The 12994-nt window shown below is 43.7% G+C and overlaps 1 protein-coding gene and 1 long non-coding RNA gene across 11 annotated transcripts in view; one reads left to right on the forward strand and one right to left on the reverse strand.

Annotated features, from left to right (window-relative positions):
- Nucleotides 1-327: 327 nt before the first annotated feature.
- Nucleotides 328-2580, forward strand: LOC129190194 (uncharacterized). The gene is made up of 3 exons (XR_008572951.1): nt 328-445; nt 1143-1320; nt 2000-2580. It is a non-coding gene; the product is annotated as an uncharacterized LOC129190194 (long non-coding RNA).
- A 4433-nt stretch (nt 2581-7013) lies between these two features.
- rapgef2b (Rap guanine nucleotide exchange factor 2b) overlaps nt 7014-12994 on the reverse strand; it is a 126003-nt gene continuing 120022 nt past the window's right edge. For all 10 annotated transcript variants that reach the window (XM_054793011.1, XM_054793009.1, XM_054793008.1 and 7 more), the window contains 4 exons: nt 12036-12185; nt 11495-11693; nt 10848-11353; nt 7014-10569 (listed from right to left, as the gene is read on the reverse strand). In XM_054793011.1, the coding sequence (XP_054648986.1) occupies nt 10172-10569; nt 10848-11353; nt 11495-11693; nt 12036-12185 (1253 nt within the window). In that variant the 3' untranslated portion in view covers nt 7014-10171. The remainder of the gene's footprint in view (nt 10570-10847; nt 11354-11494; nt 11694-12035; nt 12186-12994) is intronic.

Consider the following 12994-nt stretch of genomic DNA (forward strand, 5'->3'; position numbering starts at 1 on the left):
CCCTTAAATGATCAATCATAAATCTACATTTCAATCATACTTACACGTGAAATGTTCGTCCACAGCCTTTGAACTGGCGATATGTGCAGTTAATAGCTGCACGTGCAGGCATCTTAAGGCAAAATTTGCGTCCAATCCGAATTAATAAAAGAAGTTCACCACGAATGCAAAAGCTTGCCTGAGAAGTGTTTCTTGCGAGTGGCAATATGGCGGCCGTGTGGCTTCACTAGTCATCGCCAATGAGCTATCCAGATACATAATACAGATCAGTGACTTAGACCGCACATACAGGCATAATAAAGACGTTTTTTGTGACGTTCCGGGTGTCCTTGAGTGCATCTTGCGGTCTGTCTCGTGACAATGAGGAAGTGGCGTTGCAATGGCGAATGGACTAGCGATATGTTTGTATATGGTGTTGGAATTGCACTACTGATGATGTGTTCAGGTAAGAATAAAGTTATAAAAGAGCGTCAGAGACTGTGTGGGGATCTACACTGTGTAGCCGTTTGTCGTCATAGCAGAGAGCAGCGGCTTGCCATAATGCGTATGCGTTAATTAGGCTACAATATAACGTAATTAATTGAGTTACCGCCGTTAATGCTGTTTTTGGCAGCCCTAAATATAATACAACAATAGATCAGGAGAATGTTGACTGGGGTGAGTCATGCCAGTCCAAATATTCAGATATTACGTTGGCTTGTCGTCAAAGCTCACTTCATCAGTTCACATGACGGTAATGTCATCGTTCTCAGAAGGTAGCGTTTGCATGTCTACACAGAAACGACAAGCCGGCGTTGTCAGATTTTCTCACTCTGGAAGCCGTCTCAAAAAATACCGTTTCAGTGTCCACAGAATGTCATTTCCGTGTGGATGAAAGGTTGAAATGCTAAAATACTTGACCGTTGCAGACGTGAAATCAGCGGATAGGCTAACCTAGCATGATGTTGCTGTTAAAATGTGTGTAATGTTAGCACTTTAGCTTTTGTGTCCTCTGTTCCCCATGTCTCCAGACTGACTAAAAACTAGTGAAAAATGTTATAAAATGGGCTCTTCTGTTATGCGCCAGTTCTACGTCCTCACGGAGCACACTTACACAATAAATGACACAATTAAAAACAGGAAATATTTTGTTCACTTTGCAGGCGTCCAGCTGAGCTGGGTTGGTGCCTTCATCAGACCTCCTCCTCCTCCTCTTCGGGCATATGTGAGGCTCCATTGGATGCCGCCATGTGAATGTGATAAGGCGCCATGCTGGGCCGCCGCGGGACTTCTCAAGATTTATATCTGAACCAGGAGGCCAAAAAGTGCGTCTAATCCATGGTGAGCCATGTAGCTGCACTTGCATCACCGGGGATTCTCACAAGGCTTTGAGAAGAGCGTCCACCAAAATAAAGAGCAACAAAACCAAATTAAGTCGGAGTGTGAAAAAAAACGAAACAAAAAGACCCAACAGTGGGCACACCCAAATCCCACTTTTGCCATGATTCCATTACACGAATAAACACAAACGATTCCCTTTTAGCGTGAGAATTCACTTCCACATTTCACAATCCAGTCAAACCATTCCAACGTCAGAACATTCAAACTGTCTGTCTGTCTGTCTGTCAAACAGACAAATGTAGCTCATAAGAGTTTCGTTTAAGAGCTGATATCTAGCAACTTCCATGGTTTTCTTGATAACCAAAATCACTTAAGTTCTTACATGGATAGCTATAGCATTTTACTGCCAAAAAATGGAACTCTTCTGAGCTATTTTTGTTGTCATTGTTATATTTGTCCAAACTAAGGTACCTTTAGTTGCATCAGGCATTAAAATGAACAAGAAAGTGAAGAAACAAGGGTGGTCTCATCATTGTTTCCATGACTGTACAGAAGGGTCCTTCTTTGCTCAGGATTAGTATGAAAAAACAACATGGGGGGGGGGGGGGGGGGCGCTAAGGAAATGGAACAAACAGTTCAAACAATTCTTTTAACAATACTTGTCCCCAATATTGTCCAGGGCGCCACACCTGCCGTCAAGCAGACAGACAAATTCCTATCTCCCTTTTGGTTTAAGCTGATCTGAGCAGCCTGGACGTCGTGCGGACTGACTGTAAGTAGCACCTGTTACTTTTATTGCTAACGTGCACCAGGACTACACCTACTGCAAGAACCCTTTGAAGGAATGAAAAACCAAAAGAGCAAGTGTGGAGGCAATGGCAGAGAGAGCGATGAGAAACATAGCCAGCCAGCCTAATTAGCTTCCAAATGGAAAAAAAGAGGAGATTCAAAGAGGGTAATTAGTGTGGATCCAGCATGTGCAGACGCTCCCAAGGAGATAAAAGGATGCATTTAAATGCACAAGTAAAGCAAAAACGCTCTATTTTTAGCCTGAAAAGGCATTTTGGTTTGCTTTCCAAATCAACAAAATGGTGCCGAGTCCCAAAATACCGATCCTCTGATACCAATCTTTATGGTTCTAGTGTGAATTCCCAAATAGCGATATCAATATTTGATACATTTAATGGTGATGCGCGTTTGAGGGAAGCGCTTGGAATTGATCACCTGACATGATCTCATTTCATCTTGCATATCACAATAAAGTGTCCATCTCCCTGCAAGTATCGTGCAGCATAGGTCTGATCCACATCACAATAGAGTGGATGTACTTTAACCTGTGTATTTGTTGCTTGAGATATCAGTACTGATTAAAAAGTGAACTACCAGCAAGCATTTCTGCGTAAAATGCGTCATTATGGTGTTTGATTCCACAACTGAGTCTTCTTCATTTCCTAAACACGTTGCTTTGCCAAAGTATTGGTACCATTTTACTAACATGCAGTGTGCAAACATGCTACGCGTAAACATGCAAGACATTGCGCCGTGTTCTACTCCAGTCCTGTGGGTGGCGCTATCACAAAGTATCACAAGGTGAGTGCACCTCTTGCACAAAGTCTTGTGGGAAAACACTGACATCCTGATATGCGCTCAGATGAATTGTAGGTTGCCTTGTGCCACCCTCTCTTACAAAGTCTTGTGGGAAATGTGTGTTTTGGCGTAAGCTTGCTCAGTCTCCCAAAGAACTTCCAATGCTATGTGCAAACATTTATTCTGATATGCACTAAAATGTATTAGGTTGCCTTGTACTACCCTTTTGGACAAAGTATGCTGGGAAAATTGACAAAAATTACAATGCTATGTGCAAATATGCAATGTGTAAACATACAGTGGGCAAACGTTTATCCTACCAGGCACTAAAATGTATTAAATACCCTCGAGTGCTAAGTATTGTGAGAGAATTAACGCAAATTGCAGTGCTGTGTGCAAGCTAGCAATGTGCAAACGTGAATCCCATTTTGGTCCTTCATGTGGCGGTAAGGTGCGTGGCACCTTTATCCTGATGTGCACTAATTCGGTGTATTCGGTTCGTTCCGTGCGTTGCACTTTTTGTGCTCTTGCTAACCGTCCGAAAAACGGAAAAACCAAGAAAAAGCTTGTTGGAAGTAACGAGGTTATTTGCTTCTCTGTGCAGCAGCAAATGGAGGCATTATTACGCATGCACGCAAAGCGTCTTACGATGTTAAAGTCATGCGACATTGCGGTCAGTTTCAAGCGGTGGCACTTGTCCAAGGTCACGCCCTCTCTTCATCCATCACCGTCTCCATCCTCCCGCTGTCTCTCACGTGGCGCAAGAGGAGGACATGTCAATGTTATCAGCACGCCACAGACGGCGGCGGCCTTGAGGGAGACTTTCGCCCGTTATCTAATTACGCTCACGGGCGCACTCACACACGCGCACACACACTTTGTTTCAAAGTTGGCAAAGCGACGCAGCTCTAACTAATTGAAATATCCCAGTAGGAACAATTTAGTTCCAACGGACAGACTGGATTAAAAAAGAAAGAAATAAAAACAGTACTCACATGTGTGACAGCAAAATAGCATCCCATTTTTAGAAGATTTTCCATGACACTAAAAATGTGAAGCATATCAGTACGTGCAGCAAAATGATAGACCAAGCTGAGCAAACTGTTCCCGTGAGCCACTTTAATTCTTGGAAAATTGCATTTTTTTTTTTTTACGAATATGATTTGTTTCATTCGAATCTCCATTGGGCACCTCTGTGTGGAGTTTGCATGTTCTCTCCGTGCGTGCGTGGGTTTTCTCCGGGTACTCCGGTTTCCTCCCACATTCCAAAAACATGCATGTTAGGTTAATTGGAGACTCTAAATTGTCCATAGGTATGAATGTGAGTGTGAATGGTTGTTTGTCTATATGTGCCCTGCCATTGGCTGGCCACCAGTCCAGGGTGTACCCCACCTGTCGCCCTAAGTCAGCTGGGATAGGCTCCAGCATACCCCCGCGACCCTGATGAGGATAAGTGGCATAGAAAACAGATGAATGGATGCATGATTTGTTTCATAAAAATAGAAATATTCCATTACGTTACGTTAGCATTTATTTTTTTGCCTATGTTTTATTATTTTAATGATCAACAAATGAAAGGCAAAATCATGAAATCATTCAATGATCTTGAAACATTTCAAGTAAAACGTATCTGTATCAGTATCGATATTGGCAAACGCTGGGTTTTTATTTACTTGGTATGGGATCGATACCAATATTTGCAGCGTCGGAGGCCCCGGTTTTGAGATAAAAAAAACAACAAAAAAACCTTTTCTCTTGTAATATGATTTTTAGTCGAGTAAAATTACAATCTTAATATTACACTTGTTTGTCATAATATAATCATTTCATTTTCATAAAATGTCTTATTTTCCCCGTCATACTATTGCGCTTTTATTCTTTTATATTAGCATTTTTAAAAAAATATATCTGTTTTTTAATATAGTCATGGTTGTAATTTCCTGAAGTTAGTTTTTTCTAGCAATATTGTGATTTACGTAATTCTCGTAAAATGACCATTTTTCATAATGAAATACATTATACAGTATATACTGTATATATATATAAATAATATGGAAAAACCCATCTCGCTCTACTTCCAAGCAAAGCTGTACTTTACAGGCGCGGATTTAGAGGGGAGTGTGTGTGTGTGTGTGTGTGTGTGTGGGGGGGGGGGGGGGGGGGGGTGCACCCACAATTTTTTTGGGGATCATTTACATTGGACATTGAACGTGTGCTGTACAAGGCTATTCAGGTGCAGGTGCAAAATAAAGGTTCTGGCATCATGACTAGAAGGACAACTGCTGTCTATTCTCAATGAAAATGAACCAGAAAAGCGATCCCCAGGGACATAAAATGATACTCAAATCCTCGGAATTTACAGCTGCTTCAAATTGGAAAATATTTCAGGAAATTGAGATAAAACGGGTTTCTCCTAGTACCGGTAATTTTATAAATAGAATGTTTTGTCTTAAACGATATATTCCAAGCATAAAAATAACAACAAACTCTTGAAATTAAGGACATAAAATTGGCCTCAGATATCACCAGATTGCAGGAAATGAGGTCTAATTAAAAAAAAAAAATAAAATGTGGTGGGAGGGCCCACAGACCCCAGGCTCCATTTCCAGCGCCTCGGCCACACCCCCCCTTTTCAAAAAAGCTAGATCCGCCCCTGCTTTAATCCTCCTTTTCACCGCCACCGCCTTTCACCGAGTGCTCAGGTCAGTTCAGGCCCGTCCGGTGTAGACAAGGACCGCTGGGCGCCGTGACATCTGCCCTCCGCTCACTTGTAACATGGCCGCTTTCGTCCAGTTTACGGTGAAAGCCATCCCGTAATATGACCCATAAAGACACACAAAACAGACACGCGCACTCACTATTAACACGATCTCAGAGAAGACTTACATGGAGAATGTCTCCCTCTGGTGGCTGCGAGTGCACACTACACCTCATTTGTTAGTTCAGTTAGTCCAGTGTCACTCGCAGGATTTGAGAAAATGTCGTTGCTGTGCTTTCTTTTTCTTTACATAAAAAATAATCATGAAAAATATTTATTAAAGCACTTTATCACAAGGAAAAGACAATTTGTCAGTGAGGTGTTGTACCTAAGGCTGTTTTTATTTTTTTTAATTCATGCTAACAAAGTCCAACAAGGCATTACATCGTTTTTCTTTACATAATAATTTGTTTAAAAAGAATAACAATTATAAATGCTTTGATTTGACATTGATTACATTTAATGTTATTTTTCTTCAATGTTACTGTTGGCTCGCACTCCAAACAATAACAAAAATATATATAAAAAATAAAATACAGAATAAAGAAAATATATATTCATGCTTATTTTGGACCTCACTTTAAAGGCTTGAAACAATGCCTTCCATTGTTTTTCTTGTAATAATAATTCAAAAACTAACCAAAAAATAATTAGTTTTAAAAATATATATATTTAAACAAATAAAAAAATCAAAGAGTAACGTATGTAGACTAATGCTATTTTGGACATTGCAAAAATGTAGTGTTACTTATTCATTTTTATTTCTGTCAAATGTTACTGCACTCTTTAGTCCAACACGCCTTCCACTGCTTTATGTCTAATTTCAACAAACCATCATTTGTTTTTGTTTTTTAAAAGCAAAAAATAATCAAAATATATTTATACATTTTTATATTTTTAAAAATTAAATAAAATAATAGGTGAGTGCTTTTGCTGATCATTGCAAAAAATATACCATTAATTATTTTTTGAAATGTTTGTTAAATATTAGCTTTGGCTCACACACTAAAGTTCAAGAGCGCATTCCATTGTTTTTCTTTATAAAAGTAACAATAATAATAAAAACACTACCAAAAAACATTTTTTTCCAAGAAAAAATGAAGATAAAATAAAAATACATGCCTTTTTGGACATTGACACAACAAAGTTATTAACTGATTTTTGTATCATATTTTTGCCACATTTGGAGCTGGACTTTCATTTTAATCACCAAACAGGTTCATTTACATTTTCTATTTAGTGTGGATGTTTACGGTCAACTGAAAAAAAAGTGCAAAAAAGCAATAAAATGGAGTTGCAGGTCATGACTTGATGCATCTTTCTGAGAAGCAACAAGAAAAAGAGGGAGTGTGTTGACAGGATTCTGTATGCAGTATTTATTGATTCCCAGCTTTTCATACAAACTGGATGTTGAGGCATAAACAATAATACATTTCAACAAAAATATAACCAATATGTACAATTATTGTATTAAAAATACAAAAAGAAAAGAAAGGAAAGCAAAAGATAGTTCCAGTACCCCACCAATGGTCTTTGTAAAAGACATAGAGGTGCAAGCAGCGGTAGGAGTACAAGAAGGAAGAGAGAACATCACCAGCTAAATGTACACGTCTTCACCGACATCACACGTCAAAAAAACAGTAGCACTTCTACGGCCACTACACCAAATCTTTACGCTCTTTGTGCAACGGTACTTTTTCAAAGGAGCTGGCAGCCCGACCGCTCGTCCACAAAAACGCCATGGAGCGTACAAAACAAAGTAGATCACGATACCACAAAAAAAAACATGTTTTGTTTTTAGTGTGTCGTCGCAGTGGAAAACACAGCAGCGTTTCCCCATCAGTCTCCTTTCTGTCTGTTTGAAATCTCCTCCAAAACTGATCAATGTGATCAGCGTCAATCTGCGATTCCCGACTCTACCAGGAACTATCGGCACCACGCTGAAACCAAAATACCCCCGTCACCGGAACAGTTGTCAACTTGCACGAATAAAGATGGACACGCGACATTGAAACGTTACGGAGACAAAGTTGTCAAATTACCAGGATAAATTCTTTTTTTTTGTCTACTGTGGGGAAAAAGTCAGGTTACTCATGAAATTATGAGAAAATATGAAATGTCAATCATTCATAAACTATACTTTTTTCCCCCCGGTAATTTTATGATGTTAGTCTCGTAAAATTAAGACTTATTTGTTCATTAGAAACGGGTTCTTGGGTATTAATAATCTGTTTAATCATATAACTCCTCTCTTACTATTGCCATCATTCTATTAAAATTAGGATTTTTTTTCCACCAGGTATTATATTCACTTTATCCTGGTAAAATTGTAATTTCTTTGCCTCCTTTTTTTCTGCTGGGAATTTTATGATGTAATACTTTGACTTCATCTTGGTTTGTCCCCACCCTTTGTTTTCCTTTTGCTCATATTTTGATTGAATTGACAGGAAGGAATGATTAGATATCACTTATGTTGGATATTTTTTCCTGTATTATTCTGACTTCATCCTGACAATATGATATTAATGTACATATTATATTCTATCATTTTTTCCTGTATTATTTTGACTAATAATTTTATAATCATATAAACAATTCTCGTAAAAATCTAAGATTTCCTCCTTAACACTACAACTTTATTCTCATAAAAAGAATTTATTCTGGTAAAATGACACCGTTCTCCGTAACTGTGGTCGTGTGTCCATATTACATCATTTCAGCGTGCTGGTGATGGTCCTTGGTGTCTTTTTTTTTTTTTTTTTACTTCTCCACCGAAGTCTGGAAAAAGGAAAAGTGTTCAGTCAGCGCGTTGCAAGGTGGGCGTCATGTGATGCTTGGGGGGGGGGGGTTTGAGGATGTTGGAAGGAAGCGGCCATGAGAGAAGAGGGGAATCATCTCCAATAAGGCATTTCACTCTGCTAGTGGAGGGGTGGGGCTTTGGGGGGAATTTGGAGGGGGGGGGGGGGGGGGGGGGTGTCTCCTTTGATCCTAAAAAGAAGCAGTCATGTAGTTTGTAAGGCGCTTTGGACATTCACACAATGTTGTCATCTTCTTTAAAAGAGGAGGTCATGATTGACAGGCCCCCCCCCCCTTGTACTTTCAGTCCTCAGGCCGGCCCCCCCTCCCTTCTCAACTTGTTTTTGTGCTTTTGGGCAGAAGACGAAGATGATCCATTGATGGTCCACTCTTACCCTGGTGTCCAGGAGGCCGCGTGTCCGCTAGCATTGTGCTCAAAGTGCTAGGTTTTTGTGTGTGTGCGCTAATACTGGGGGAGTTGGGGGGGGGTCGACGGTTCAAACACTTGATGGAGAGACGAGCAAAGTGCAAACATCACATCCAGACTGTCCTCTGCTTGTCAAAGTGCACGGGGACGTCCAACACTTGTCCACCACGTGCGAGTCTGTGGGGTTTTTTGTATTCATTATTGTCCAAAGTGCCAAGCGTTTGACCTCTTCTTCTTCTTCTCTTCTTCTTCTTCACAGTATTTGTTTTATTTTTTGCATGCAGGGTCGTTCAACCCCCCATGATGCTTTAAGGCAGGGGGGAGGAGGAGTCGTCCACCAATCAGGAGGCAGAGCAGGCACGTACGTAACTGATGAGTCTCTTTAACCCCCGCCCGCTTCTGCGTCCGTCCATCCCGTCCATCCAGCCCCGGGCGTGGCCCCTCAGACTGCCGACACCTGCTCGTCGTCTGCAGAGAGACGGAGGAGAGAGAGGTCAGCATCTCGTTTAGCTACGTGGTCAACGCTTCTACTCGTGTCAAACGTGTCGAAGCATGCGCCCCCCCCCCCCCCGGCTGCGTTGCCTGTGATGTTATTTCTCTGACAAGTACGCCACATGGTGGCGCTGTTATTACACCTCAACAGTCAGAACAACTTGAAACTTCTCACACACACGACACTGCAACTTTAAGGCGCTCAGCCGAATCAACACCAAATCTGGCACGCAGCTTTAGGGGTGTGACAAGCACATGCATGTTCACTAAACATGGCCGCCGTCAAGCAAAACGTCTTGCCAGGGGTGCCGGGGGCGGGACTTCTCAACCAGTTGTCCACAAGTCATTCCCAACTTGTGTGACGTGCATGCTAGCATGTACTCCAAAGCACTCCAGCCATAATCCTTAGGGGTGTGCATGGTGGTGCATGTTGTGTTGGACCAGTGCAGGTATGAAAGTTTGCTACTAACAGAAGAGAGTCCAGCCGGGGGCCTGGTGGGGTGGGGGTGGGGGTGGTGCAGGAGAGTGGGTGCGGTGGTGTTGTTGTGCTTCTGCAAGCATGCATGAGAGTCCCACGACGGTAAAGGTCGCAACAGAATCGTGATTTGGAATTGGGTGGGGTCTAGGGGGTGGAGCCACCCCCCTTCAGGAAGTAGTGTGAGTGGTCTCAGTCCAAGTGTGTGTCCATGCATTGAGAGGAGGGGAGGGGCTAGCTGATAAATCAGTCTTTACCTGCCGTGGGGGGGAGGGGCCCTGCCTTTTTTACACCCCCCCCTGCACACACACTCTTGTCACGGTCGGGGCGTCTGGGATGTACGCTGCGCCCTCGGCTTCCTCAGAGCGACAAGTTTGGGAGACAAGGACTCACCCTCCTCTTCCTCCTCCACCTCGTGGTCCTCCGCAGGCGAGCGCGTGCGCTGAAGGCCCCCGCCGCCGCCGCCCCTCTGCTTGGCCGTCTGCTGGTGGGCTTGCGAGTCGGGCGACTGCGTCACCATGCGCGAGCGCTGCAGCGCCGTGGTGTAGTCAGGCGGCCGGCGCGACGGCGCCGTGGTGGTGGCGCTGGTGTTGGTGGCGGTGGACACGGGGGCCGGCGAGGGCGGGTGCTGGCCTTCGGCGAGGTCGGAGATGGTCAAGGCCGTGTAGCCGGGCGGGGTCGGTGGAGGCTCGCGGTATCGCCCCTCTTTCCGGGCTGCAGGGACACAAGAGAGATGCAAACGTTTAAATAATCTCGTCTAGAAGATTTCAAAGGTGGCGGAGCAGCAGCTTGAGAAAAATAAAGAAAAACCTTTCTGTTTTAAAAGAAACAAAAAAACCCTGCAAAGCTAACAATGACGAACACGGTGGATCAGGACTTGATGGCTTGGTTGACGTAAGCATGCCGAACTTAAATGGTTTGTAGCAGTGCCCAGTGTACATGCATTACTGCAGTACTGATGCCAGCCACAAGAGGGAGGTGCGGACACTCACAGATGAGACCTTTACAGCCAGCGGTGATGGGCGACGGCGACGGCCGGCCGATCTGCTTGGCCTCCTCCGACCCCGTGGACGTGATGCTACTCGTCTCCGGGTCGGCGTTGACGTCCTTGCCGCCCCTCCTCTTGATGGTGCCCGTGTCCCCCTCCGAGTCCTCCCCCCAGTAGGCGGCCGAGGATGAGGACGAGCTGGCCGAGGCCCAGCTCCCCCTCGCCTGGGCCGCCCACAACGCGGCGGGCCCACCAAGCAAGGCCTCGGAGCCGCCGGGCGGGAGCCCCCCTCCGAAGGCCAGCGTCTCCCAGCTACGGCCCTGCTGCATGGTCTGGATGTTGTCATGGGAGCCGGACGAGCAGGACGTCCACGAGCCTCGGCCGCTGTCGGCGGCATCCAGGGAGACGCGGTCACCCTGATCCTGGGTCAGCTCTTCAGAACTGGGAGAGGAGAGCACCGTGGGGCAGCCGGCGTAGATGCCCCGACAGTCCTGCATCGATGAGTACGACCTGGAACGTGAGCACCAGATTAACTTGTCTTGCTGTTCCTGAACCATGAGAACATATCGAGTACTTCACACGTGTACACGTTCTAACGCTTATCACACATTATCTTAGTCCAGAAGAACGCTCCTGTGTCATGTGACCTACCCGAGGCTGTACTGGTCAGGGTCGGTGGTGGCTCGCCGTTCCAGCCGGGCTCCCACGTGGGAATCCCCGACCCCTCCCGAGTGCCGCAGCCGCCTCTCGTCGTGCGCCATGTCGAAGGATAAGTTACTGACCAGGCTGGAGCGCGACGAGATCTCGCTGTGGCCCGAGTCCGAGTAGGCGTCGCCCGTGCGGTTGTAACCTGGACCACATGGCAGGGAGCGGGTCATGTGAAACATATTTACAAAAATATACCAATAATAAATGGATATATAATAAATGTAAACACCGCTATGTAATGCTACGCTAAACAATGAACATAACAGTATAAATCCTTTAAAATATTGCTGTATTTTGTTAGAATGATGTGCTAATAATAAATTGTGATAGAAAATCAGCAAAAGGTGCTAAATGTATTTGTCTTTTCTACCGTCCTTGTGCAATAAAGTGAGCTGTGATGCTTTAATTATGCAGTGCACAATGCCAGCCACCAGGGGGCACAAGCGGAATACAGGTGGAGGAGGAGCAGGATTATTGGCTTTACCCTTCCTGGGCGAGCTCTGGGGGGAGGTGGGCGGCGAAGAGAGCTGGGAGGAGGCGTTGGACGCCGTGTCCTCTGGATGCCTCCGATGCCTCTCGCTGGCCTCCTCCGACAAAGACAGGATCTTCTTTAGCGACTGAGGGGAACTGGTGCCTGCGGAGACGTGGGCCAGAAAGAAACCGGCGGAATTAGCAGGAGACGGGAAGAGCGGGGGGGTTGGCGGGTTAACGCTGCCGCCAGTAGTCCGCCCTCGGGGGCATTTGGACGCTAAGCTGCTTTGTCTGAAATTCTGTGTTTGGCAGAAGAGACGCAAGGGGGCAGCACTGGCATACAGCAAGTCAGAATGGACTCATTTTTCATCATGTTTGCATTGGGAGACGTCATGGACAAGTTCATGTTCCCCAACTTTGTGGAAGGTCATACAAAATAAAATTATGATGATTATTATGATTATAGTTATTATGATATAGATTATTATGATATACTTGTTTCTCAATATGTGCCTTGCAGCTCAGAAGTCAGCGACTCTAATGAGGATGAGCGGCTTAGAAACTGGATGGATGGATTTCTATTATTATATTGAATCACATTCACAAGTTCAACGCAATAAAATATGAATACTTTTTTTTAAAATTATGAACTTTCAAGTCCTGTAAGCAGAAGGGCCCAATACTTTTGTCCATATAGCTAACGCATAAATGTATTCTTGTATGCAAAAATAGAATAACAATAATGATAATAATAATAAAATAAAAAACCTATAACAATAATAGTAACTATGACAATACATTTTAAAAAAATACAGCCTTAAATTAAAAATGAAATATAATACAATTTATTATTATTACCATTATTAGTATTATTTTATTTTTATGTTTATTGTTTTAATCAAATATAGTGTGAATAATTTTGTCATTATTATTAATACATACATATGTATTAATATAAATATATATACCCAT

This window comes from Dunckerocampus dactyliophorus, chromosome 11 (assembly GCF_027744805.1).
Source record: "Dunckerocampus dactyliophorus isolate RoL2022-P2 chromosome 11, RoL_Ddac_1.1, whole genome shotgun sequence".
NCBI classification, from domain to species: Eukaryota; Metazoa; Chordata; class Actinopteri; order Syngnathiformes; family Syngnathidae; genus Dunckerocampus; species Dunckerocampus dactyliophorus.